Below are 27,429 nucleotides of genomic sequence, written 5' to 3'. Positions count from 1 at the left end.
CAACATATTACTGAATAGTGACTCCACCAAAGTTAGATAGCAAGTTGAAGACCTCTACATGATTGAGCAGAGACCTAGATAGTCGATCAAAAGAAACATAAATAGCAAAATTGGCTTCAAATACAAAGCATACCCTTGGCCAGAAAATACACAAAGTAGGTGTGGCAAGCTGTAGTGCAAGTTCAGGATTAATGCCTTCTGGTTTGTCCGGGGATAGCTAAATGGGCACTTGAATGAATGAGGGTGTGGTAAGCAAAGCGGAAGATGGATGCTCAAAGGAAACATATGGAGCGAGAATTTGAATATGTGGAAGGGACGGGAGCGACATGTTGAGAAATTGCTTGTGTTTATTGTTGTTGCACATGCTCTTGGTCATGCTCTTGATCATGTCTTTGCTTGCTCTTGCATGGTCTACTACTCACATTGCACCCATGCAACTTGTGCCTCTTCCTCAAGTTCTTCAATGTGAATGTGAATGCCAGCATCTTTGTGCTTGCACTTCAGAGGGTTAGAATCAGCTTTGCCTTTGCTTTCTTGAATTTCTGCTTGGTTTGCTCAATTTTGGTGACAATTGGTTGATGTTAAGTGGCAATCAATTGATATTGAGACGAAGTGGTAATCGAGCACTTTACTTAAACATCATTTGATTCAATGATCAAACAATCAATAATAATTTTAGACCTCATCCACATTAAAAAGTGATAAATATTTGTCACATTCTTTGATTGTTGAACTGAATTATATTTAAAAATTGCCACAATTGATGATATAATTACATCAACTAGGATGTTGTCCATAAGCCAGAGCCATTCTGCCTCACCATTGCTCTTGTCTAGGGCATATAGATGTTGTGAGGGCTGGTGCTTTCTCTTCAATCAAGGTAGATGGTATAGTAGTGGTGCCGAAAAACTTCAAATGTGGCATCCAAGAACCCTGTCAAAAGCATAGGTGGAATGCAATAATCTCTTGTACATTGTAAGATGAGGGCCTTTGTTGCATGGAGTGTAGGGTAGCACGTGAGATTAGAGAAAAATATGTTTGTATGCGTATTATCATATTCATTTTCCTGGCCAGTTGGAATCCTGTGGTACTCCACATTCGAAGGGTAAGAAGTGTATCATAGTGGAACTATGTGCCCTTATGCCATACCTCCTGTGTATTCAGAATCATGGGAATTTTGTAGTCAGACTACCTTGTTAACCCCCAGTCTTGTATCCTGCCTATATGACTGCAAGTGTGACTTCTGAGCTGGTCAACTTGTGCAGAAACTTCATGCCAATAAGATTACAGGCAGTGCGCATTCTAACATCTTCAATTGCACTGACTTTCACTCCACTGGACGGCCCTCTTAGTTAACTGCAGCTAGACTAATACATATCTGTGTGCTAAGTTCTAGTTAACTGAGTAATTTCTAGTACAGAAATTGTAATCCCTCCCAAAAGACAATAGAGTAAATCAAATACCAGAATATGATGTGCTCGTTCATATTATATAATGATTAATCTTTGATTAATTAGAAAAGATGCATTTTCTGGTTTTGTTTCAGTATATCAACACAGTGGTACTGAATCTTGTTGATAGCCCTCTGATGATTATGCCAAGAGCTGTTTTACAATGAGCTTTTTCAAAATTAAGATTAAAATTTACATACAAAGGTAAAATAAAAATAGTGTAAATAACATAAAAAATAAAACAATTCTTATAAAAAAAATTATATATTCATGTAGTACATAAAAGAATTTTAATGTAAAATAAAACAACTCTTTGATAAATAAAATTGCTCCAACATTTCGTATATGGATGTTTTGAAGAGATCTATACTAATTTATTCAAATATATGTAGTTTTTTCTATGGGCAAGACCCCATTGGTCTTAAGTTTGCACAAAACAATCACATGGAAATCTATTGGTTTAAGTGAGAACCATGTATGGCATTTTTATAGTTGTATTGATTCATCTCTACAGATTATGTTAAGCTTGAAATGTGATAGCATGATGTTGATAATGGTATCGATTGTGGCAACTTCTGATGATGGTGACATCAGACATGTACTGTATGACACAAAACAGGGGATGCTCTTTTTGTGCAGAGTTGCTAGAAAAACATGTAGTATCATGTAATATAATAGCATTTGTTCTACAGTATTGCATAACTTTCCTTCTTAATCATACTAAATCATTGGCATATGGTAGCAAGTAGTTCTGTGGCAACTTAAACGGATGATTTACACATAACCATGTGGTACTCTGTCATTTATATGACTTAAGAATACGGGGAATACCAGAGATAGATGGAGTAAGTTGCAATGTATGGATGCAAGCTTGTAGCTCCTGGTATGCTACAGCACATTCTTGAAACATTTTCCTTGATGAAGTCTTTTTGCCATTTGACTTGCACAATGAAATGACTGCAGAATTCTCACCTTCTCTGATAGAATGCATTGGTCTTATTCTTGGTAACAATGGTACTTTGTATAAATTTTCATTACGCCATTATAACTTCATACCATGTACAACTATCGTTGTATTAGCTGTTGAAACTGTACATCTGCATATAAATTGATAAGCATAATGAAATACTGTATGCCAATAATTATATTTTCTATGACACAATGCTGAATCACTCACAAAACTGTAGGGCCTTAATTGCTCTAAAGTTATAAGGTCTACTCTTCCAGTCTTCCTATATGGCAAACCAGGACTGTGATTTTAAGTCAAAAAAACTTTATGACTTGATGAAAGCTTTTATCTATGTTTGCCACTTCTAAGCAACCTATCTTAACATCTAGACTAAAATTCCTACAAAACTAAACTCTAACAATGTTTAGTAGGACTCGAATGATTTTGGTTTGGAATGGGTCAAATCTGAAAACTGATAGATGATTTACAGTAATGAGTAGTGGCCTTAATATCTAATCCACTCCTAGACTTGACAATATCCGGTCTAAATTTAGAACCAATTCAATGAAGCTCCATTTGACATGTAGTTAGCTGATTGTATGTCTACCTATGAATTGATGTGAAACTCTTGTTCCTTGTCTATTTTAAATAAAGAGAATCCTTTGCATAAGTAAATATTGTGGAATAAGAAGCATCTAATTGAAAGGTAGTTGTGTTTCAAAAGGATACTGGTTGTAATGTAAAGTCGGTCTAGAGCTTAAGCCACATCATCCTTCATGAAACGCTTTAAATTGGAGAGGAAAATTTCAAGAGAGTCCAATATTATCTTTCATAGAATCCTTGGGTGTAGAGTTTTATTTTAGGGTTAGAAATTCTTTTAAATTTGTGAGACGTGCATATATTTAAGATTGAGAAACACTAGTATGAGCAATCAGGCTTCCCCTCGATGCAACTATGATGACTTACTGACATGAAAACCATGAAGGGGTTGTGACATTCTAACTTGTTAGAGAATGTGAGACTCGGTGTCATTAATTAACATTACAATAAGCACCAAAGAAACACAAGTTATTTTTTGAGAAGCCTAGGAAGGACAATTTTAGGAGGAAGTATCGTTGAGAAGATTGTTGTCATTGAGAATACCAATCTTAGGCAGATGTTTAAAACTTTAATCATTGTGAAAATGGTGAGCAAAACTCAAGACAGTTCAAGAAAAGACTGCATGTTCTGAGTTGGAATATGAGTGTGAGTAAGGCTCTCAGGGGTGCATTGGATTCTGTACCCTTTCATTGACAAATTCCTAATCAGTACATAAAGACCTCTAACCAGCTGCATGATGCCCATGGGAGGCAGGAAAAGAATGAACTTAGTAACCAATAGATCCTTTATAAGTAGGATGACAAAGAACAGGTGATTGAGAAGCCTTTTTTTTAGTAGGAAAAATTATATCTGGAGATCTTAGTGGCACAAAACATGTGATGATATGTAGCATGATGAAGTTTCTTTATACAACCATGTTGTCCAGAGCTACATGTGTAGATTTCTGTCGGGTCTGAGCTCCATAAAGCACCACAATAGCAATGTTATTAGGGAATCAGGTCTGCATCAAACAAAAACTCCTTTGGATAAACCCTATATAAAGAAGAAGAGAGCTCAGCAGAATCTTTTGTATGGAGGTCCTATTCCACTAAAGAAACAGCAGGTGGAAACTAATCGAGTACCAAAGTTGGAAACAGGCACATAGGAAATCAAAGAAAAAGAGTTGTGTACAAGCCCTTCGCAAATCTCACTGCTAAGATGGCCCAGGTTATATTAATTATCGACCTGAATTCTCTAGTTCACTGTTTGGTGTGGAGACTGAAGGAGGTTTTGTGGACATTCTTATAAGATCAATGAGTGTATTGAAGAACAATCTGAGATGATGCATCAGAAGGTAATGTTTTCTACTACAACTGAGAAAGTCAAAGATGACACTAAAGTTCCTCCAAGTGAAAAGGAGACAGGGTATTGACAAATACAATTAAGAAAGCAAAGCATCCTAGATATAAAGTCCGTTATACTATGAACACGTCAATCCAAAAGCATATGCACCTAGATGAAGTAGGTGGCATTAATTAAGCACTTTGAGCAGTGCTCCTTGTTGTTTGTGATCCTTGGATCTATTTCTTTTTTAAAAACTTATTGCAAATATTTACTTTGTATAAAAATGATTTAGATTACTTGAGATAACACCAAAACATATGGTTGTATAATTCCTGTATTTAGCATTGCAATATGATAGTGAAACTTCGAATGTGTACCTGGAAGGAAATCTGAATTTTGTCTCTTTTGTCCCCATGAAAAACTGCAAATAAATCCCCCAAAAAATACATAAATTGCATTTCATATTGGAGATGAATAAATTATAAATGAAATAAATCAAGCGAAAAAAAAACATACATCAATTTTCTATAAATATCCTGTTTGCTAGAAAAAATTCTTTAATCTTTATTTAGAAGATTGTTTTTAATTAATTCATTTTTTTACAATAGAAAATTCCCATATATCATTGTATAGACTTCAAAAAAGTTCCATTATGTATCATAAAATATTATAAATTCACGGAATTACAGCCTTCAAGAAGCTAGGTTAGTTCAGATAGGATCTATTATGAGTTTCTTTACAAATATTTGAAATATTATTGAACTATGGGATAACTATCAAATTCAAATAAAAAGTTTTAAGATATAAAAGTTGTTTTGGGGTTTGTAAGTTAAGACCAAACCAAACATCAATTTACTTATCAAACCCCATCTCATGGAATTCATTCACATATCTTATTCTCTTATTTAAATTTTGTACCCCTGATGTTTGACCTCATGAAAAAGGCGATTCACCTACACCTAGGGTATATACTGTGATCATATTTTATGGGGTCAAAATGCACTATATATTATGGACCCTTATTTTCAAGCCGAGTTATTATCTTGGGTGGCTTGTTCTTGATGTTTCTAACTGTCTGGGCTAATAGAAAACAATCGTTCAATAGAAAACAAGCTTCTCAGAACTAATACACTCTTTTCCCAAAGGCTTGATTTTTAATATTTATGGGTTGAAAAACTTATCTACCATTGAATTAGTTATGTTTCGTTATATAGCATCAGCTGTCCACTCAATAGTTGAAGACTTTGGGATTTTAAAAACTAACATGAATAGGAAATTTTTGCTTTAAAAGTTACTTGGACATGGCAGCAACTAATTTTGTTGTTGTTTTAACTAGCAGAATGCCTCAAATCCTATAATGACAAATAAACAAATAAGCAAGAGAGCTATCTTGAAAGTAACATCACAAACTCAAACCAACAACAAATTTCCCCAGGAATTAATAGAAAATGATTCAAAACAAACAATAAATCTATGGTAGAGCTTCAAGGCATAAGTTTACATATGGAAATTATAAGCAGAGTCAAATCTTTTAGGTGCTTACAGAACGCCTGCTGCTGCTGGTCCTATTGCTTTGAAAAAGGACATTCCACTCATCTGAAGCCCATTTGCTGCTGCTCTTTGATCTTGTGGCTGTAAAAGTGAAGAACCATATAGGTTCATATAAACAAAGAAATCAACAGCTGTTGCATACATGGAACATTCTCAAAGAGCGATCATACCGCAGCATTGTTTAGTAGGAGGAAAGTTCCCGTAATAGTCATCACCTGCAGGATGTATAGAATTAATTTTGAAATAACTTTATTCTTATTTGATTGTAATTGCAACAGCTTTGAAAACACTATCAGTGCCCTAAGAAACAAGGGAAGTAGAACTTCGCACTTTAAGCCTTAAGCTTGACAATTCTCATCAATATAGTAAAAAAGTGAGTTACAAAAGTTAGAGTGCCCTTGTAATTAGGGATATAATTTATACATAGATCTTTTATGAAAGGAAATATTTTAATTTTTTTTTAACTAATTATGGCTAAATTTTGAAGTTGTTGACATAGATGAGATATTGTATTGAAATGTGGGAAAATGGAAGATAATAATATACTCACCGATAAGATATTTTTTAATAATGATGCACAATTAATGATAATCCATAATGCTTGATCTCTTAGTAGGGCTATAAATGGGTACGCTGATAGTAATGGTATAGATATCAACTGTAATAGACAAAACAATGTTTTTAAGTGTCATAAGATCAACCATAAAATCATCTTTAGTTTTTTAAGAAATACTTGTAAAAATCAAAGAGCATTGAATCAATCTACAATATGTAGTATTGAGCCATGAAATAATGAAAATTGATGGAAATTTTGACTTACTGCTGACATGCGAGTTACATGGATAGGCCCAAAGAGCTTAGCCAGTGGTGAGAAAGTTGTTAGTTGAAAAATTAATAGTCCAAAACCTTCACATCTCCACAGAAGGATTATTCTTAGAAATATTGAGATTCTTTATCATGTAACTAACATGGGAAGAAGATAATTGATGAACAAATCGCAAGATCTTAAATTATTTCAAAATTAAAACATAAGAGAAAAATATATCATAATAATGTTAAACACAAATATTATCAATTGGATTGTGGTTTATTGGTGAGTTGACTAGGCATTTCTATATAATACTAAATGTTATCAATTGGGTGTTGGTCTATTAGTGAGTTGATCAAGCATCTCTATATTACAATAAATATTGTCAATTTTGTGTCCATTGGTAAGTTGAGGATGTAGTTCTATATCCCACTAGTTTTCCATTCTAGTAGAAGGTTGGATTCTTGACATATGCAAAATGAATGAGATAGGCTGTAATACCTTGGTAGATTTGGTGGAACGGTTATTCCTATAGTAGGGGATGGTTATTCATTAAAGACCAAGAAGAATTATTTTAAGAAGCTTCTAAAGAAGGGCAAGGAAGGTGATAGATAGTCATAGTTTGAATAGCTAAAAATATATTTGATCAAAGTGAATATAAGTTGGGCTTAGGTCTTCAAGCTCATATTGCTTAGTTACTTCCAAAAAAATCTAGAAGATCATGAATTTGAAGCCTATCAAAAAATGTTAAGCAACAATGAAATTAGGAGAAACAAGATAGATTTCTTCATGAATATCTTTTTTTTGCCTTCTTTTATGATAGTATGCTTATGATTTCTTCCTTAAGCATTGTTAAAACACATTATAAGGGGAGAATAAATCTTGCATACGAATTGAAACACATGGGGAAGGTTTTGTAGTAACATACCGGAGATGGCAAGGATTTCACCTACTTGACTCGTGGTAAAACTCAATCCTCCTAACCTTTTTGGGCTTACAGCCCAAAGAGAGAATATCTACAAGATCGAAACTAACTCCATTATATACAACAAAGGAGTAAAGATTATTTAACTATATAATTCTAAATACAATTATGCAAGTATTACCTCTGAATATGCAATATCGTGAAGAGAATAAATGCAATTTATTATGATGGTTGACATCACTGGCCAATTGTTTATGATTGACTTCAAAGTTGACATCTTTCCTTTTTTCTTTCCTTCCATGCATGCCTTTTCATTTTGCGGCTCTTCTTTCTCAATGTCAATGCTAATTACATTGGGGTCATACTTTTCCTCTTCTTGCCCATGAGGATGTTTATGTAACGTCTCCTATTAACAATAAGACAATTATTATTTGGAGTAATAAAAAAAAAGAATTAATTGTTCACAAAATAAATATTTAATGAGAATTGATTAAAATATGATTGTCTTTTTAAGACTTGATATTTCTTTAATTTATGAAAATAAATTTTAAAATTTCTAATACGGGATTTTTATGGATCATATAATTGTACAAGAAACATTTCATTTTATTTATTTCGAAAATCACTAACCAATGCTTATGGTAATGGGTTCCTAATAGATTATTTTAGATGATGATTATTTGGCTAAATCATAAACTTCTATTCTTGTTTTTTCTCTATTTTTTCTTATCTTTTGCAAGGGTTCTCAATAGAATGGCGATAATTAGGGGCCTAAGGGACCCCTTCTCTATCCTTTAAAATTTTTATTAGAGCTAACAATGTTGAACACTCCACAGGACTAAAGGGGGGGGATCAATCCGGACCTTAAAATACTTCAATTATTATCCTTTAACCTTGAAACCACAATTAATCTATCACTACAAATATGAAACATGAAACATGAAAGCACAAAGCACAACACACACAAGAACATCAGATTTACATGGAAACCCCAAGAAGGGAAAACCACGATGAGAATCACACTCACAATATGAATAACTAATTACAATGTTTTAGGCTCAAGGCCAAGGAGCTCACAACATCTAATTGGACTTGCAAAATTAAGTTGCACAACCTTAGGGCAAGATACAAAGGACTTGCAATATTCACAAGGGCTTCACTAGCTAGGCAATATTATATCATGTGCATTCATATTGGGGGGTTTAATATCCCAAAAATGAGGGTACAATATATTTCCTCTCAGTGAAAATAGGGGGGTTTTTAATTTGGGCTATGAAAAAAAGCAATATTTGGTGAAAATAGGGGGCTTTTAATTTAGCATGTGTATTGGGAGGGGGTGACAAAAAAGGAGTTTAGGGCAATATGTTTTGAAAATGGGGGGATTATTTAGTATGCCATGAACGCATGTGCTATAAACCAGGTTCATTAAGTGAAGCCCTCGTGGCAATATTGAGATGCACAATCTCAGGGAAAGATACAAAGAGTTGCATAGGTTGCCAAAGGACTCATTGTCTTCCAATAGGTATAAGAAATAATGAATTGTAATAAACAAGATCTCCTGATCGTGAAATTATCCTTGAGCTGCTAGATCAAGTGAACAATATCATGGCAAACATCAATGTCTCAACACACTATTGCACTAAAGATATGATCATCAAAGCTCATCGCAAACTAAAATTTGTACTTCTATTGTTTACACATCATTCACATCCAATTCACAACAATCCAAACATATGTCATACATTCCCACATCTATTTATACAAGATTATACATTGAAACCCTCAACTAGGTCGACCATAGACAAAATAAATAAAAATTACATAAAATAGACTACTTGGACCAAAAATACACAATGCAATCCACTCTAGGAGATAAAGAGGACCCAAACACATCACAAAACATTTTCCTAAGCCAATTCCAATTAATCACACATGCTAGAACATCCACCAAATACAATGTCAAACGTAACATGTAGAACAATAATGAAACACATTAACTAGTTGATCCAAGCACATAACCCAATGTAAAATACTCAATGTGGATCTACACATGCCATGGTGAGACCCATATCAATATTCTAACTCAACCTCTAATACATATCCGAACCAAAAAGATATGATCCAAATAAAACACACCACCTGAGTTAGCTAGAGATCAATACAACTTACAACATAACTCCACTTGCCAATCAAACCAACACTAGAAATCTGAATTGGAACATTGCACAAACCATACAAACATGTCCCCCAAGCTGCTATACTTGAATTGCCATAGTGGAGCAATGCAAAGCATTCTGTAGACTAGTCCTAACAAACAACCTCACTATCAACAAACCACCATAACCTTTGTGAACAATGAATACTATAGGTTATATAACTGTCTGTGATGAATACTTGATCAATGTTATTGTATGAATATTTTTAATTGTCTTACATTTCATAATTTTCCCTATTTTTTAGTTGTTATCCCTTAAAAGTAATCTTGAAAAAAATTATCCTAGAAATGTGTCCTCTATCCCCTATTGTCCTCAAATTAAAAATTTGGGGGAGCACACATTTGCTCCTGATTGGGCATTTAGTAGTAGCTTTTAGAAATTCGTCACATGATCATTAAAATAACCTAATCTATAGGCTTCACAAAACAACCTCAATTACAAGCTTCCAAAATCAACATTTCATAAGTTACCTTGAACATATATGTCTACAAAGTTAGGGTTTTTGAGTTGTAATCAAAGTTAAATATGGAAATTTTGTATCCCTATCTTGGTGAAGATGCTAGAGGTGCTCTCAAAATTTCCCTTGAGAATCTGTTTAGGGTTGTCATCACCTATAACAAACACATTTATAAGAAGGCTACCACAACCAAATTTTGTTTAGGCCCTAAAGAGGCAACACATTTTATTTAATATAAGAGGGTTTTTATTTGAATATTTCTATCAAGATTAAAATCAATTGAATATACACTTTATAATAAATTTTAACCTTGTAAAGTATTTTGAATTCAACAAAGAACACTATATGCCACTTATCAAATGTTGCTAATTTAAATTGTATGTATAGATTTAAGGTTTTCTATATTTTATTTAAGTTAGAAACATTACTTTAGATAATTCTCTAATGATAGACACAGATTAGCAACGCTTTTTGGTTTAAATATATGCAAGGATTTTGATTTTCCCCTTCTATTTTGATAGTAAAATAGATTTATTGAAACCATTCTATAATTAACACAATGGTTAGCTTCCTAACTTGCACAATCTTTTCTATGGATATTCTTGTCAAATGAGGCTTTTCTTTCCCCAATTGTTGTGCCCTATGTGAATTTAACACATATCTCATCTCTTTGTGTGATGTCTTTTCTCTTGGGATGTGTAGGGTCTTATCCTTTCCAAATTCTATTGAGCTTGGGTCTTCCCCTCTATCTTCCAAATATTATTTTCTCATTGGTTTCACCCTTCTCTAATCCCACACCAAATATTATTTTCTCATTGGTTTCACCCTTCTCTAATCCCACACTTAAATTTATTTGGTCCTTGAATTCACCTTTGATTTGTGAGATACTTGTTTGGAATACAATGCTAAGGTGTTTAGAGATGATAAATCTAGTATTCATAGGGTGGCCTCTAAAGCTTTCATTTTTATTAAGGAAATTTTTTTTTTTTGCCTTTCAAGACCATTCTTCTTCTTCAAAGCCTATTGGGGTTTCTTATGTGGATTATATCACTATGGAATGCTAGGATATAGGTGTGTATTTATTTTCTATTGGGTTGATAATCATGAATTGGATCAAATATATGTTTAGGAGAATCTATGGTCTTGCCCATGATGTCTAACCCCTTCTCACTAATTATTTATCAAAAGTCTTGATTTGGTGGGATAAAATTCCATTTGAATATGATGAATTTGGTCATCATGATGGATGGTGGGGATGGATCTTTTATTTTCATGGAGTTTCTTCTCTCATTTTTCAAATAGCATTATATAGTACTCATCATTTTTCTACCTCATTTGGAAGGTGGAGGTAGGGTAAATATTTATAGTTTTAGGGTCCTAGAATCCTCTATCATGAAACACTTTGTGTTGCAATGGGGGTGATAGGAATAAGGTGGAACTCATTCCCTCTACTTCAATTAATAAGTGTTTCAATTTCTAGAGAATTCTTATATGGGCTCCATTGTCTAATTTCATGGAGAGAGTGAATGGTTTTGACTCTCCTTTCTATGGAATTTACAAAAGAAAAGAAAGAAAATCTAGAGTCTTACATAATATGAAGATATTTACATATAAAATGTATAAAGAGATCATTGCTATAATCACTAGCATAATGTCCCTCTTCCTTGGTAGACAACTTTGGTCTATCACATGTCAATTGCATGATTCACATTTTCCTTGTGGTGACTTCATCTTTATGTGACATGCTTGGAATGTGTTTTGTTTGTTGCTAGCTTTCGGTTCCCTTGCTAGTTTTCACCATTGGCCTCCATTAGGCTTCCCTTTCAATTTTATGACCTAATGGGACTGACACAACTTTGTCCTACCAACACCACTTAAAGGTGTTGGCTAGCTCATGATGATCTTCCATGCAACCAAATGTATTTCATATTTATTATTTTTTCAATGTTGGATTTTTTATTTTTTCTTGGGTTTTATGTCTATTCTGATGTGCTCTTATAAAGATTTTTATTTTTCTTATTATTTATTGACAATATATGTAGATGCATGTATATTATTGTAATATATTTTTCATGGTTGTTTATAAATATGTGTATATTTAAATGTTCAAATAGATTAAAGTATAATTTAGAATGAAATATTTTTGTTTCATCATAAAAAAAATAAAAAATATATATTTGTGTCTTAAAATACCATTTTTAAATACAAAATTTATCAATTGTTTGTAAGTTCGGATATAGAATAATTTTATTGAGAAGTAGATTTTGGAGTGAGTTCTTATATCCAAGTATGTCATTTTCTTTTCCTTGGATACTATGCATAATTATCCATGCAAGTAGGTATTGACATACATGGGAAGGCTAGACATTTTTTTCTCTTTTCCTAATTTGCATATTAAATAGTGGATTTTGATGCGACCCATTAGGAAAGATGTGTTTGTAAGACATGTTTCTAGATAAAATCTCTAGGGCTTGTTTAATTGTTTTAAAATAGGTTATAGGGCAATTCTGTAAATTGGTAGACCAATAGACCCATTACTTCATATAATTAAATGAGTGTGCTACTAACATTTGGCAATATATATACTATCTTAAATAGGAAAATAAAAAATTTTGGATGAAGAAGACTAATTGTTCACAAATAATTAATATAGAAACACATACTACATAGATATTCAAAATCTCTTCTAGTTAAGGTTGAGTCTCATCTAGTTATGTGATGAGATTTGTAATCACTTTGTATTCACTATATGTATGCAATTAATTATAAAAAATAAAAATAAAATATTAAGTCATTTCACAACATCTATAAATAGGAATAAAATTATTATATTTTGATGTTTTTAAATTTATAATATTTTTTGATCAAGGAAATTGGTGTCCATCTCTTTCTTAATACATTATGCAATTATTTGTTTATTTAATCTATTTAAATCACACTCTACATCAAATCGTGTCTTCTCAAGTCAAACCAATTTACCTTTCACACCTACTATTATTGTAATCTACATGAATTCATATTAGATCTATTAGCATGCACATTGCATATTCAATCATAATTGCTAGTTAAATATAAACTTGAACTAAAATTTAGTTAAAAAAGTATAAGTATAAGGATTAAATAAACTTACTGGAAGTAAAAATGAAAGTACAAGAACTGGGATTGCAAAGGTTGATATAACAACACATGGCAAAAAGTATGGGAATCTGCAATTTCACAATTCACATTTTTTGTGAGAAAATTTTACAAATATGATTGTTGATTCAAATTATATAAAAATATCAAAAAGAAAATGAACAAAATTACCTTTCCCAAAAAGAATCCGTTGAGAAAATATATGGATATTTTTGTGTAGGCTATAATCAACATTAAAAAATCATATCAATAACTAATAGATCAAAACAAATAAATTATCAAGCCAATATATTTTTGAATTTTTGAAAAAAAATGTTATATACATGAGTAAAAGTGGCATGAACATTAAGTTCTTTGAATGATTAAAAAGCTATAAATTGACACTAAAGTTTAATGCTATATATATTTATTTAGTCAAAACTTCCAATTAAAAAAGCTAAGAACTGATCTATTTTAGTTGAAATGAATCAAAACATAACACATTTTTAGCCCAAATGACTTTTAGTTAGAAATTTTTAAGCTCTAGTGTACTTAAACTCTAGTGTACTTCAACTCTAGCTTAAAAGAAAACACAACTTTTAAACTTCACATAACATAGTAGAGTGCATGTGTCTCTTTCATAGAGTTTGTCAAGTTTATACACTTACTAAAGTTGTTTTGATCTACTTCAGTAATTGTTTATTTTTATTGTCCTTTCTTTGTTAATTATTGGTTATTATACATTTTATCTTTCATTGATGTATTCTTCTTTAAATTCACATTTTATTTTGATTGATAAAAGATGTAATTTGTATTTCTAATAAAAAATATATAATATATTGTTTAAAATTTTATGATCCAAAAGTACTAAATTCATCATATATTCAACTTTGAACAACCCAACTATACAAAAATATTTCCTAATGTTATCCAGACTCCATAATCTAAATTCACATTTTATTCATGTCATTATTTTAATATTAAATTAATTATAAATAATTTAATAATTTATCTAGGATTTGAATTATATTCAATTTGTTCCCTAAATTTGTTTTAGATGTTTATTATTTTCTCTATAATTTTGTCCTCACATATATTTGTAATGTTAAAAATTTTTATATCCAAACAAGATCTCATTTATTTTTGAACCCATTTTGATAAAATAACTTAATGCAATCACATAGTCATAAGTGACATATTTTATTAAGTTTAATTCCTCCCATAACCCATATGCATCTCCATTGATTCATACCTTCACACATTTTCATTTATTCAAGTTTATCCTTGCACTACTTGTAGACATTACCACTCATTCACCTCATTATTAGCTGACACTTCCATGTATCCATTTTTTAATTTTTTTTTTAAGATTTCACATTCTCTATCTTGGGTTAACACTACACTTGTGGAAATCAAATATTAAAAATGTTGATTTATGTCATTTTTCACTTCTTGTTGGTAGTCGACTTGGTATAGATTTGTACAATTATTTACTATATCTTAATATTTAAAGCTTTGTGCACTTAGTTCACATGACCAACTAAGGAGTGCTCACCTTAGGAATATCTCAATTTGGAGCCTGCTAAAAAGAACATATCTATATTGGAATCGGAAACTCATTTTCTTTTAGGACACTTTTATGCTTGAGAGAGATGTCTTTGATATTCTCGTAAGACCATAAAGTTGATCTATTGAAAAGAGGGTTGATTAAGGAGAACTTGAACCTCACAATTTTTTTTAAGGTATTTTCAAATATTGTTAATCCTATATCATCAAACAATAGAGATGACAAAAGATAAGATCGCAAAATTTTATATTTGTGTCTTATAGGGCATTTTTTGTTGCATGAGATCGACCCATATAAGACTATGAATATGATATAGTTTTGATTTAATAACTACATTGAAAGAATTAATTTTGAATATTGATGTTTCAATTATATGTTATTTCAACATGATTCTAAAAATAAATACCTTAATCCTCTCACATTTGATTTTTTAAATTAATATTTTTAATTTAAAAAATTCAATTCATAAAAAATAGTTTAAACTATATTTCAGAAATTATATTTAGTTTATTAAGATATAAGGGTTGAAGTAGAGCCCACCCTTATTACAAACTACATTATTTATGATATTTAGCCTTATATTAGTTTAACATGAATGCCACTTGATCGACCTTCTATTAAATTTAACTTGGAACATACCTACAATTTGCATATATCAACATATCCAATAGAACAACCACTCTCTTAAATTAGACGTTTCATCTTCTAACATTATTTCAATGCACTCTATCATCACATCTTTCAACATTATCTAATTAAAAACTACCCATAATTCATATTAAGACAACTATTTAACATAGTTTATAACACTTAGGGGAAAAGCATTAGGTACCGCCCATGTTTCAATAATTGTTCACTCATTACAACTCTCCAATTACTAACTTAAAGAAATTTAAAAAAAAAACACTAAAATCCTATTAGTAAATTTCACATGTATCAATAGCTGCCCATTTTTTAGCTTTTTTGGATCATAATTAGCCTATTTGTGCACCATTATTGGTACCCATAACATACAGCTACTGGGGTATTTGTGGATAAGTATGGGCAATTTTAAGTGCACTGTTATTGAGGCATCTTTAAGTAGGTATCGAGCGACACTTTGAAACATGTACTTTTTGACCCTTGTGCACATAACAGATCACACATTGTGAATCGTTACTACTCAAAAGCCAAAACAATAGATATAAGTAGTTAAGTGACATACAAAGACAACGACAAAAAAATAGTTAAAATCCAATGTAACATTTAAAATCTTATAAATACACGAAATTAACTATAATGACTATACACTTCCCCTAAATATTAAAAAAATAATAATTAAACTTTAATCTTCAATATAAAAACCCAAACCACTTTGCAACACCCCAATCAACAATTATACTTTAGTTGTTACATATATTTAATTGATCCATGTAAGGTGCGTTTACCTTTTCAATACTTAACGACTTCAACATTGTTACTTTTATCACGATACAAACAAGAAAGAATAGCAAGTGTGTATAATATAATCGTTGCGCCGCACATTGAAAATGCTGCACTTACCTATTATATTCGACATATCACATCTATAACATCGAAAGATTTTATATTCCCTGGATCACCTACGTAAACATCTCTCATCAGGTGGTGAATTTATGACGTTCAATAAAGGAGGTTTAACAGTCTCAATTTTTAATTACTTTGTTTTGTTTTGTTGCTTATAGATTTTTGTTTGCATCAATCCAGAAAATTAAACTGTTAAATTTTCTCTTTGTTTTTGTTTTAGAGATTATTTGATCAAAATTCATAAAAATAGCGAATGATCAGAAATTGAGATTAAGATTTTATTAATTAGATTTCATGAAAGTCATTGTACTGTTTTCAATATGGTAACTAATTATAACTTACCCCATCCTGACAGACTCATTAAAAAATTTCATTCCTTCATTCAATCCGATAATCTACTCTCCATTTTCTTAAAATGTAAGTATAAATTCAGTGACTGGACCGTGAGACTTTCAGTGATTAGACTGTGGGACAGTTTCTGCCTAGCTCTTTGATATTTCTAAAAGTTAAACAACAAATATTATAGACAGTACACTAAGAATTATAATTAGTCCACTATATTTCTAAAATCATACTTTAAAAAAATAAAACATAATTGCCTACATTTTAAAACATATTGTGTATTACTTTTGAAGACAAAAAAAGATAATGAACAGTATGTGGCAACTAATTCTACAGTGTACGTTGTACAGATTCACTCCAGAGCTTGCAATGCAATTGCAGGTACACCGTACAACAATTATGTTATTTGGGCACCACAAAACCAAAAGCATACGATGTTTGTCCCAGGTCCTACTTCTCCTTTGTTTATGTGACAACTGGAAAGCTTTGAAAGTACGGCAAAAGAAAAAACTTTGTATTTGAGGGAAACAGTTAAAAGTTATGCACCTGGGCCAAAAATCCTCCAATTGCTGGACCGATAATCAGGCCGATTCCCCATGTGGTTGTCACCTAAAAACATTACACAAAACGACTTAAAATCATAGCCTGCATTGAAAGTTTTACGTTTTCTTTTCACGAAATAAGTGTTAGGCATGGTAATTTCCTCGCAAGCATGTGACCAATTGTACTTTTTATCACATAAAAATAGAATTTTACTGATTTTTTCTATTAGGGAAAGAGCATCAATAGATAACATATAGTCGTCATCTTATTGTCATGTTGACCCCTCAATAGCAGTCATAGTGAAAATACCATTAATAAATTTGTTTTGTACCAATAGCCGATCATTTTTTGTAACTAATTGGCCCATTTGTGCACAACAATTGGAACATTTGTCCCATTTGTGTACCACTGTTGGAACATTTGTCAACAAGTACTAGTGATTTTGAGTTGACGGTTACTGGAACATCTTTAGTTAGGTATCAGGCGACACTTTGAAATGTGTACTTTTTGACCTTTCTGCGCATAACTAATTCCGATGTACTTCTATATAAAGAAGTAGATTGTAACGTTTTTATTTTTTCTGATTTTCTGAGATCAATTGATCTTTGATCTCGCAATCAAGAAGTTATGTAATCAATTTGATTGAATAAAAAGTTTTATCTGCTTTTTAGAGCAATCTTTTGTATTAATTTATTTTCTTTGATAAACTTTTGTGGGGCTTGAATATCATTGTTGAGTAGGCAGTACATTTTAGATTACGGTTTGTTTAGATGGTTCACTTTTAGATTTTGGTTTGTTTGGATGGTTCACTTATGGATAGATCTTATTCTAGATAGAAAGTTTTTTATAAACCACCTTAAATAATCAAATTTAAAATATGCTATTTAAATCCGATCGATCACCATATGTTTACTTATGCAGAATTTGATTTTCATTTGACAGTTAACACATGATCACAATGTAGTGATTGCTATTAGAATCAATTTTTCATTGAACTAACGTACATTAATCATGATATACTGTAGAATCAAAGCAATTAGTACAAACTACAGAAGTACTGATAGTTTACAGCAAAAAAAAACGTTCAGTGCAAAGGAAAAAAATACAATCTAAAAATGAGTTGCAGTAAGAGGGTATTTGTTCACTGTACATACAATTGACAAGCCTGCTGCATGATGTTCCTCTCTCGAGACTTCTGTTGCATATGCCTGTAGTTCAGTCATATTCACATGCCATGCTTCATTTAAGACCACTCCAAAGATAACAAAACAGCTTTCAAACTTGGTACACTGGTTACAGTTTGTCAGTGTACACCTACTGATTTATCGTCTATATTAAGATTAGATCAGAGACACAGAATGTCCACTTACTTTTATGGTACCAATCAAGCCGTTAAAAGTTCCAAGCAAAAATCTTGTTGAAATGGCCATCCAATAGTTTACACTTAGCCCGAACAAGGTATTCAATACGATTCTGCATTCGTATTCAGCAGATCATAATGAGAAAGTTGTGAAATATGAAAAAAAAAGTATGCTTAGTTTTTTTGTAGTGTAATGGTGTATAATACTGACATAGAGATGGCACCAATGATAATAACAGGCTTGCGGCCATATCTATCAGCGGCAACTCCCCATATCACTGAAAACAGAAAGCGTCCCACCATGAATGATGATCCTGCACGAACAAGATGCCCCAAACCATTAACACACTCCCCAATAAAGAATATGAATGGTACCCACACAAGGAAAAGTTATTCAACTGAGATTTTCAATTTTTTTAAAATTTAATTTATTTTTTGATGTTTTTTGAAAATGACCAGCCTATGCAATTTCAAGACATGGGGGAGATGATTCAGTTTTCCTGCAGGATAACTAAAAAAGATGAAAGTTGAAACCAGAAAAGTAAACTCACCGAGGATACCAGCATACGTTGCTATATCTTCAGATCTGTTTGTCACGTGAAAATCTCTAACCTGCACATTGCAATATAATCATCTATTGACAAACCGACCCTGAAATTTGAACTATTGGCTAGTTAAGCTTTGCTGGATGTTTTAGAACTGTTTTCTTCTATAAAACAATAGTTTCATTCCTTACAACCTTTTTGCAGCTTACCATAAAATAGAGGAAGGGAAACAATGAAGATATGGGAAGAGCTGTAAACACACAATCCAAACAAATTTGTATTAGCATTAGTTCTGATTATATGGAAATTGTTGTAAAGCCAAGCTTCTGTACTTTGGTGACTACATTTTCTAACTTAGCCTGATAAAATCATTTTCTAGATTAGTCTGATAAACTTTAGAGAGATAACAGCAGTATAAAGATAAAGACACATTTATAAATGAATATATAGTTTTAAGAGGCACAACAAATTTCTAAAAATTCAGATCTAAACTTGACATCTAATTGTAATTAATTTGTCACCTCTTAGAATTTTACTCTAACAAACTCTCAGACAAAAACACTGCCAGAAACATGTTTATGGCTCCTTCTTAATGAAGAAATAGTATCTGTGATATCTAACATGTTTCCACTTATTTCATTCCTACAACCAAACATCCACTAAACTATCAAATAGACACACTACTATCTGTTTAGACCTCAAGCAATTCTCCTAAAACATCTAGGGACCTATATTTCCTCTAACATCTTTTCTAAACGTGCTTTGATGATCTCAACACGTCTAATGCTCATTTGAAAAGTTAGATGATTCATTGATAAGCTTCATCAAAAGTAATAGCAACATCTCCCTCTGCACTATGCAAAACAAAACTTGAATGTAGAAACCATTACCTTTCAACAAATCTAAAAGACTAATATTTTGGCACTCAAAAAATTTAATCCTATTTTATTTTTTGTTTTGTTTTGTTTGCAACAGTAAAATCTACCCTATCTTCAAATAGACACTTTCACCTTTGTAAAATAGTATTTCACCTCTGCCACTTTGAAACATATCTTTCAGTTACTGAAAATAGTCATTTTAGGTAAATCTCTCTTCTTCTTTTGAAGACTTTAACACATTTGAACTCCTAAACCAGCCAATCACTCCCATGCTACTCACTCTGTAATTAGAGAGTACTCTACCTTCTATCCTATGAGATTCAATTCTCATATTGAATCATTTCTCTGAGCATTCCTATGGTGGAGTTACACTCAACCCAGCTTTGATACCATGATAAAATCTAGAAAGATAACAGAAATACAAAGACAAAAATAAAATTTTTTGCCATTTAACTCAAATAGTTTTAACCATTAAATTTACCAACGATCAAAACCATGACATAAAAATCAGGTCCATACTCAGCAAAATATGAATACTAATTCTGCACGATTAAATTGGTACAAAACCCCAAAAAGGAAATTTATAATTCAGGAATAGATTTGCATCAATCTACAACTAACAGTAAGTTCAGTTGCAGCTTTTAGTTAGATTCCTGGCTCATAGTTATATCATGTGCTGCTCTTCTAATGGTGAAAACAGATTTTGAGAAGATTGACTAAAGCAAATTGAATATATATTATCAATACCATTGACAAGCACGACCATCCCAACAAAGAAAAACTCTCTGAGCGGATAACTTCTTTGTTGCTCTTTGCGACGTTCTAACTGGCATGCTTCGCAGCCTTCAAAGTATACAGCATTGGCCCTTTTCAGCAGAGGCTCATGCTCAGTATTATTGCTAGTATTAGCCATTCTGTTATGTTCAGTTTGCCAAGGATTTCCTTCAGTCTTACAAGAAAAATAACAAAGGGTTTGTTGATAATTTATGGTCTAACACATTTAAAATTTCATTCACGTGAAATAAAAGATCTCCCCGAGCACAGCTCAGTCGTTTTTGGTAAACATGTGGCCCCAGTTTTCTTTTGGCTAAATTCAATTGGATTATATAAATAAAAATGTTTTGTTTCATTGTTAAAAATGAAAGAATCCATTTTAATCAAAATCAATATCAGCTATTTATTGTATTTAAATGATCATTTCAACTTTTGAGCATACATGTACGTCATTATCTCATATTTCGATAAGAAGATTCATTCCATCAAAATCATCATCAGTTACATGTTCTATCTAAATGATTCCTTCAACTTTTGAACATACATTATACGCATCATTTATCTCATGTATCGACAAGAAGACCAATTCCATCAAAATCATCATCAGCTACCTATTCTACCTAAATGGTCCCTTCAACTTTTAAACATCACGACAAAAATTTTTTTCATTCAAAATATATCCAATCTATTTAAATCATCATTAACTACATATTCTACCTAAACGATCTTTTCAACTTTTGAACAACCATTAAACATGCCATTTAATGTACATTGACAAAAAAAATCTATTCCATCAAAATCATCTTCAACTACACATTGGACTAAAATGATTCCTTCTAACTTTTAAGCTCACACTGTGCATTTCGCTTGTCTCCTGCGTCCATTACCGTAATAATTGGAGTGAGTGATGCAGACAGCCATTAAAGGAGCTCATACACGAGCATAACGTTTGCACTCATTTTCTGTTCTTTTTCTACGCCTATTGGAAGTTAAAAAGGAAAAGAAAATAAACCATCCATCTATGACAATGCTTGTATTGTGTGAATGCTTTGAATAGCAATTACAATTACAATTATGCAAAAGATCATTGAGAATGATGAAAGAGAAACATTGTAATCGATTCCATCAAGGTAGTGGAGTGTGACGCTTGGCCTCTCTTTCCTAAGTTAAGAAAAACAAGATATGATACAAGACATAAAGCAAGGTTTGGCGACCATAAAAAGAAACAAGGCATAAAGCAAGATCAAGAATATTTAAAAAGAAACAAGAATATTTTAAAAGAAACAAGAATATTGACCAATGCAAAACATAAGGTAAATTTTTTTAATTATTTAAAATGATTTATTATTTTCTAATATTTTAAATAAAATTAAATCTTTTTAAAATTATACATCTAAATGTTATCTACATATTTACTTTCAACTTTTAAAAGCTCATGTTACTAACAATTATTATTTGGTGGTTGAGAATCATTATTAAATCGTTGGGTGGTTGTGTTTCAGGTATTGATTATTTTAATAAAGATTGAAATATTGTTTGAATTGATTATACATATGTATGATTGTTGTGTTGGTTATGTGTATGGGTGTTAAGTGTAGTTGTTACATGTGTATGCTATTTGTATTGGTTGTATATGTATAATTGTTAGTTATAGTTGTTTACATTGATGGACTAGAGTAACAATGGACAAGATGATCTAAAGATCATCAACACAATGTAAATAATATGTAAGACCTACAAATATAAAGAATGAAAAATTAACTTATTTCTAAGTGTCAACTAATAACAAATTGTCTATTCACTAAACAATAACTAAAAAATGTTCATTATTCTTTCATTTGAACACTTGTAATGAACTTTTGGAGAATAAAAAACAAAAATCCATTATCCATTCATTCTCTCCCTTAATGAACATTGAGAAGAACTAAGAAAAATTGGAAGTGTTTGAAACTAGTTAAGTGCAAAGGGATTCATAAATATTAAGTATATTATTTATTTGAGCCTTTGTAAAGTAGTATACAATCTCAATTGATCTTTGTTGAACCGATTCTCTAATATAGTGACCATGAATTTTATATGGTTCAATCTTATTGTGAAACATTGGATTCTTACTCATCTATTCAATACTATGATGATCATAATACAACACAACGTGACCATTTTATATTTGATGCATATCTTATAAAAATCTCCTCAACCATTCTACCTAACAAGATATGAAGGTAAGGAAATCATTTCTGAAATCAATAGGAATTATGTGTTGCTTGAGCATATCAAGGATAACTTTGTTTGGGTTATCACTAATGTCTATGCGCCTAATACCAAAGCTGGGAGATTTAAATATTGGAGAAGCCTTACAGAAGATAGACTTAATTTTGTTGATAAAAGCTGGATAATAATGGGAGATTTCAATACTCCGCTTAAAGAGGAAGAGAAGATGGGAGGCCTCCCCTTGCAGCTTGATGGTAAAAAAGATCTTATGGACTTCATCAATGATCAAGCTCTTATGGATGTGGATCTCCAAGGGATCAACTATACTTGGACTAATAGAAGAACTGGAGCTGATCTTATTCAAGTTAAGTTAGACAGAACCTTAATTTCTCTTGAGTGGTTATCTAAGTATAGTTGTTCTTTGGCGTCTATTATTAAGATTCGATCTGATCATTACCCTATTTCTTTTACTGCCAACTCTTTTTCTGCTAAGAGAAATTTCCCTTTTAGATTTGAAAAAGCGTGGTTATCCCATCTGTCTCTGGAAGTTTGTGTTGCTGATTGGTGGAGTTCTGAGGTTGAGGGAACGACTTTATTTAGAATAGCCAAAAAGCTCAACATTATAAAGGCTAAAATCAAAATTTGGAACAAAGAGACTTTTGGAGATCTCTTCAAAAGTAAAGCCCAAATTAAAACTGAAATAAAAGAAGTTCAAGATAAAATCCAAGAGGACGGGCTTTTAGAAGATTTGAGATCTGTGGAAAATGGTTTGTTGTCTAAATACCACACTATTATTTCTAATGAAGAGACATTCTGGAGACAAAGATCAAGAGCTTTGTATTTGAAGGAAGGTGATAAAAATACTCAGTTTTTTCACTTAACTGCTCTTAAGCATAGGGTGGCAAACAGGATTTCCAGATTATCCTATAATAGGGGGATTTTAACGGATGATAAGGACATAAGAAAGGAAGTTCTGGATTATTTTAGCAACCTCTTGGGAGAAGTGGAGGATCTTGACATCAGCAATCAAAACCTCCTTCTGCAGGCTATTCCTTCTACCTTGACTGAGGAAAACAAATATCTCTCTCGAATTCCTTCTAGTCAAGAAATCAAAAAGGCAGTGTTTTCTTTTCAGGGAGATAAGTCTCTTGGTCCGGATGGATTTCCAATGTTCTTTTTCCAATCCTTTTGGCACATTGTGGAGACTGATATCTGCAAAGGAGTTAAAGAATTGTTTGGTTCTAGAAGGCTTTTACAAGAATTGAATGCGACCTTCATTGTTCTAATTCTGAAGATTTCTGGAGCTGACTCTCTCAATAAGTTTAGACCTATTAGTCTTTGTAATTCTGTTTACAAGATTTTGTGTAAGGTTCTCACTTCAAGATTGCTAGATATTCTTCCCAGATTGATTTCTGCTTAGCAAAATGGTTTTGTCCCCGGTAGACAAATTCCGAATTCCATTATTTCAGTTCATGAAAATATTCATTCTTTAACGGCTGCTAAAAATCAGGGCTTTTTTCTTAAGTTAGATATGTCTAAAGCCTATGCTAGAGTGAATTGGCAGTTTCTTTTTAGGATTATGAAAGCCTTTGGATTTGGAGAAAAAGTTATTCAACTCTGTTCTCAATTGATGGAAACTTCCTCATCTACTATTATTGTCAATGGATCTCCTTCCAGTTTCTTCAAAAGCACTAGAGGTCCAAGATAGGGGGATCCCATCTCCCCTATCTTGTTTACTATTTTAGCTGAAAGTTTGGGTAGATTTATTTTTAAAAATGTGGAAGAAGGTAATCTCAAAGGACTGAAACCTTCTTCGTCCAATATTACTTGTACTCATGAATAGTTTGTTGATGATACGATCACCATGGGGGAAGCTACTATTAGGGAAGCAAAAAATATGAAGAATGTTATGGATATTTATGAATCTGCTTCTGGCCAAAAAATTAATTGGGATAAGAGCTTGTTGTTCTTCATCAATACCCCTGTTCAAAGACAATTAAGGATTAAAAGAATTCTTGGATGTAAAATTGCTGAGTTTCCCTCTACTTACTTGGGGCTTCCCCTTTGTATTAAGCCCGCGGATAATTTCTGGATTAAGTTGGTTGATAGATTCAACTCTAAACTGGCAGGTTGGAAAGGGGCTATCCTTAGTCAAGTGGGCAAGGTTATGCTGCTTAAAGCTACTCTCCAAAACTTGCCTATTTATGCTCCCAGTCTGTATAAAATCCCTAGAAAGTTTGCGGAGGCAATTGAAAGAATCCAAAAAAAGTTTCTTTGGTTGGGAGTGGAAGACAAGAATAGAATTCCCCTTATAGCTTGGAATAAAATTTGCTCTCCCAAGGCCTCTGGGGGGTTGGGTTTAAGGAATATTAGCTCTATGAATAATGCCTTATTAGCAAAACAAATCCGAAGAATGAAAGGGGAGGAAAGAGAGTGGAATTTAATCTGGAGAAAGAAATATCTTCATATGCAACCTTCTGAGGAAGAATTTCTGGATAAATCTTTTAATGTTGAAGGCTCTGCAATTTGGAATGCAGTTCAATTGGCTAAAAGTTGGGTTGCTGCTGGAAGAATGTAGAAATTGGGGAATGGTAGAAGTATAAGATTTTGGGAAGACAGATGGCTTATGGATAAACCTTTGGAGGAAATTCCAATCCTTTATGATTGGAAAGATTGGTTCAAAAATAGGCATGGGGGTTTGGTTAGAGACTACTAGACAAATGGGAATTGGATTGAGTTTAGCTAGCATTGTCCGGGTTTAAAGTTTCTTGAGATTTTGCCGTCTTCAAAAATTTTGAGGGACAACAAAGAGGATAGTTTGATTTGGAGGGAAACCCCGAATGGGAATTATTCTGTGTCTTCGGCTGTGGCTATCCACAACAAAGTTATGGAAGAGATTCCTATTTGGGCTAAAGTTTGGAATAAAAAGTTAATTCCTAAAGTTAATATCTTTTTTTGGATCTTTATCCAAAACAAGGTGTTGACTTTGGACAACCTCCAAAAGTGAGGATTTGTTTTTCCTAACAGGTGTTCTCTTTGTTGCAAAGAAGAAGAGTTAGCTTGCCATATTCTCCACCAGTGTACTTTCAGCTAGGAAATTTGGAAAATCATTTTTAGTAGGTGGAAGTTGAGCTGGGTTTTTCCGAACTCTCTAGGGGAGTCCTGGCAGCAATGGTACTGCCCTAATTCCAACCCTAAGATTGTGGAGCTTTGGAAACTTACTTTCCCTAATGTTATCTGGAACATCTGGAAGGAGTGTAACAATAGGATTTTTAGGGATAAAAGTGCTAACCCTAAGTTGTGGTGGATAAAATATACAGAAGTATATTTGAATGTCTCAATGGTACTGATCATGGTCCAACAGCTAAAGAAGACTTTAACGATAGGTGGAACCTTTCTACTACCAAATCCAGTAAGGAGAAGGGTAGGGAAGGTCTGGCGTGGTGCTTTCCACTTCAGGGATGGATAAAGGCCAACTTTGATGGGGCGTCAAAGGGGAATCCAGGTAAAGCTGGTTATGGGGGCATTGTCAGGAATTTTGTTGGAAGTTGCCTAGTGGCGGTTGTTGGCCCTCTGGGTAGTCAAACCAGTCATTATGCTGAAGCTTCAGCTGCTCTGAATACTCTGATTATTGCTAAGAACTTAAATCATGACAACTTATGGTTGGAGGGAGACTCACTAAATATTATCAAGTGTTTGAAGGGGGAAACCGAGCCATCTTGGTCTATAGAAAACATAATTTTGAAAGCAAGAGAAATTATTGCTAGTTTCAAAGTTATCATAATTGAACATGCCTTTAGAGAAAAAAAATTGGTTGCAGATGGCCTGGCGAACCTAGGCGTTAATTTCGAAGCTCAAACTATTTGGCACGGGGAAGATAATATTAATTTCAGTATTAAAGATCTCCTAAGAAAGGATAGATTCACGGGGAAAGAAGGACTGCATAATTATGATAGTTGAAATGAGTAATTTATGCATTTATAGAAAGGTTATGATTACTTGGCAAAGTGGCATATTCACAATCAAAGATATTAACACTCCGCACACTTTGTGGGTCATCATTTTCAAAATTTTGAAAGACAACAGGAAGAAAGCTTTGAGCTTGCAGAAGAACAGAGGTGACATTCTGAAATTGAATATGGGAGGGGATCTAAGGAGGGAGGAACCAGACAACATTTCCAGATGGAAGGAAATGCCAAAAGTTTGGATGAAGCTGGAAAAAGGGTCCCTGACAAATTTTATGGAGAAGTTGGTTGATTACGATAAAGGT

The 27,429-nt window shown here is 32.5% G+C and overlaps 1 protein-coding gene across 5 annotated transcripts in view; it reads right to left on the bottom strand.

The window, feature by feature from the left end:
• LOC131062311 (protein ZINC INDUCED FACILITATOR-LIKE 1) overlaps positions 1–21,246 on the bottom strand; it is a 39,352-nt gene extending 18,106 nt beyond the window's left edge. Inside the window, exons 1-16 of one of the 5 annotated variants that reach the window (XM_057995942.1) lie at positions 20,922–21,245; positions 19,506–19,546; positions 19,303–19,363; positions 18,963–19,065; positions 18,762–18,864; positions 18,546–18,599; positions 17,395–17,457; positions 13,587–13,636; positions 13,411–13,486; positions 7,789–8,013; positions 7,611–7,698; positions 6,695–6,780; positions 6,425–6,532; positions 6,045–6,089; positions 5,867–5,955; positions 4,701–4,744 (exon numbers count right to left, since the gene is read on the bottom strand). In XM_057995942.1, coding sequence (XP_057851925.1) covers positions 4,701–4,744; positions 5,867–5,955; positions 6,045–6,089; positions 6,425–6,532; positions 6,695–6,780; positions 7,611–7,698; positions 7,789–8,013; positions 13,411–13,486; positions 13,587–13,636; positions 17,395–17,457; positions 18,546–18,599; positions 18,762–18,864; positions 18,963–19,065; positions 19,303–19,363; positions 19,506–19,546; positions 20,922–21,087 — 1,402 coding nt within the window. In that variant the 5' untranslated portion in view covers positions 21,088–21,245. Of the gene's footprint in view, positions 1–4,700; positions 4,745–5,866; positions 5,956–6,044; positions 6,090–6,424; positions 6,533–6,694; positions 6,781–7,610; positions 7,699–7,788; positions 8,014–13,410; positions 13,487–13,586; positions 13,637–17,394; positions 17,458–18,545; positions 18,600–18,761; positions 18,865–18,962; positions 19,066–19,302; positions 19,364–19,505; positions 19,547–19,817; positions 20,164–20,921 lie in introns of those variants that run through there. The other 4 variants (XM_057995941.2, XM_057995943.2, XM_057995944.2 and 1 more) reach the window with 4 other exon arrangements.
• Between the last annotated feature and the right edge of the window lie 6,183 nt (positions 21,247–27,429).

The sequence above is a fragment of the Cryptomeria japonica genome, chromosome 7 (genome assembly GCF_030272615.1).
Source record: "Cryptomeria japonica chromosome 7, Sugi_1.0, whole genome shotgun sequence".
NCBI classification, from domain to species: domain Eukaryota; kingdom Viridiplantae; phylum Streptophyta; class Pinopsida; order Cupressales; family Cupressaceae; genus Cryptomeria; species Cryptomeria japonica.
The sequence above is the reverse complement of the archived record's forward strand: the minus strand, read 5'-3'. Positions and strand labels throughout refer to the sequence as shown.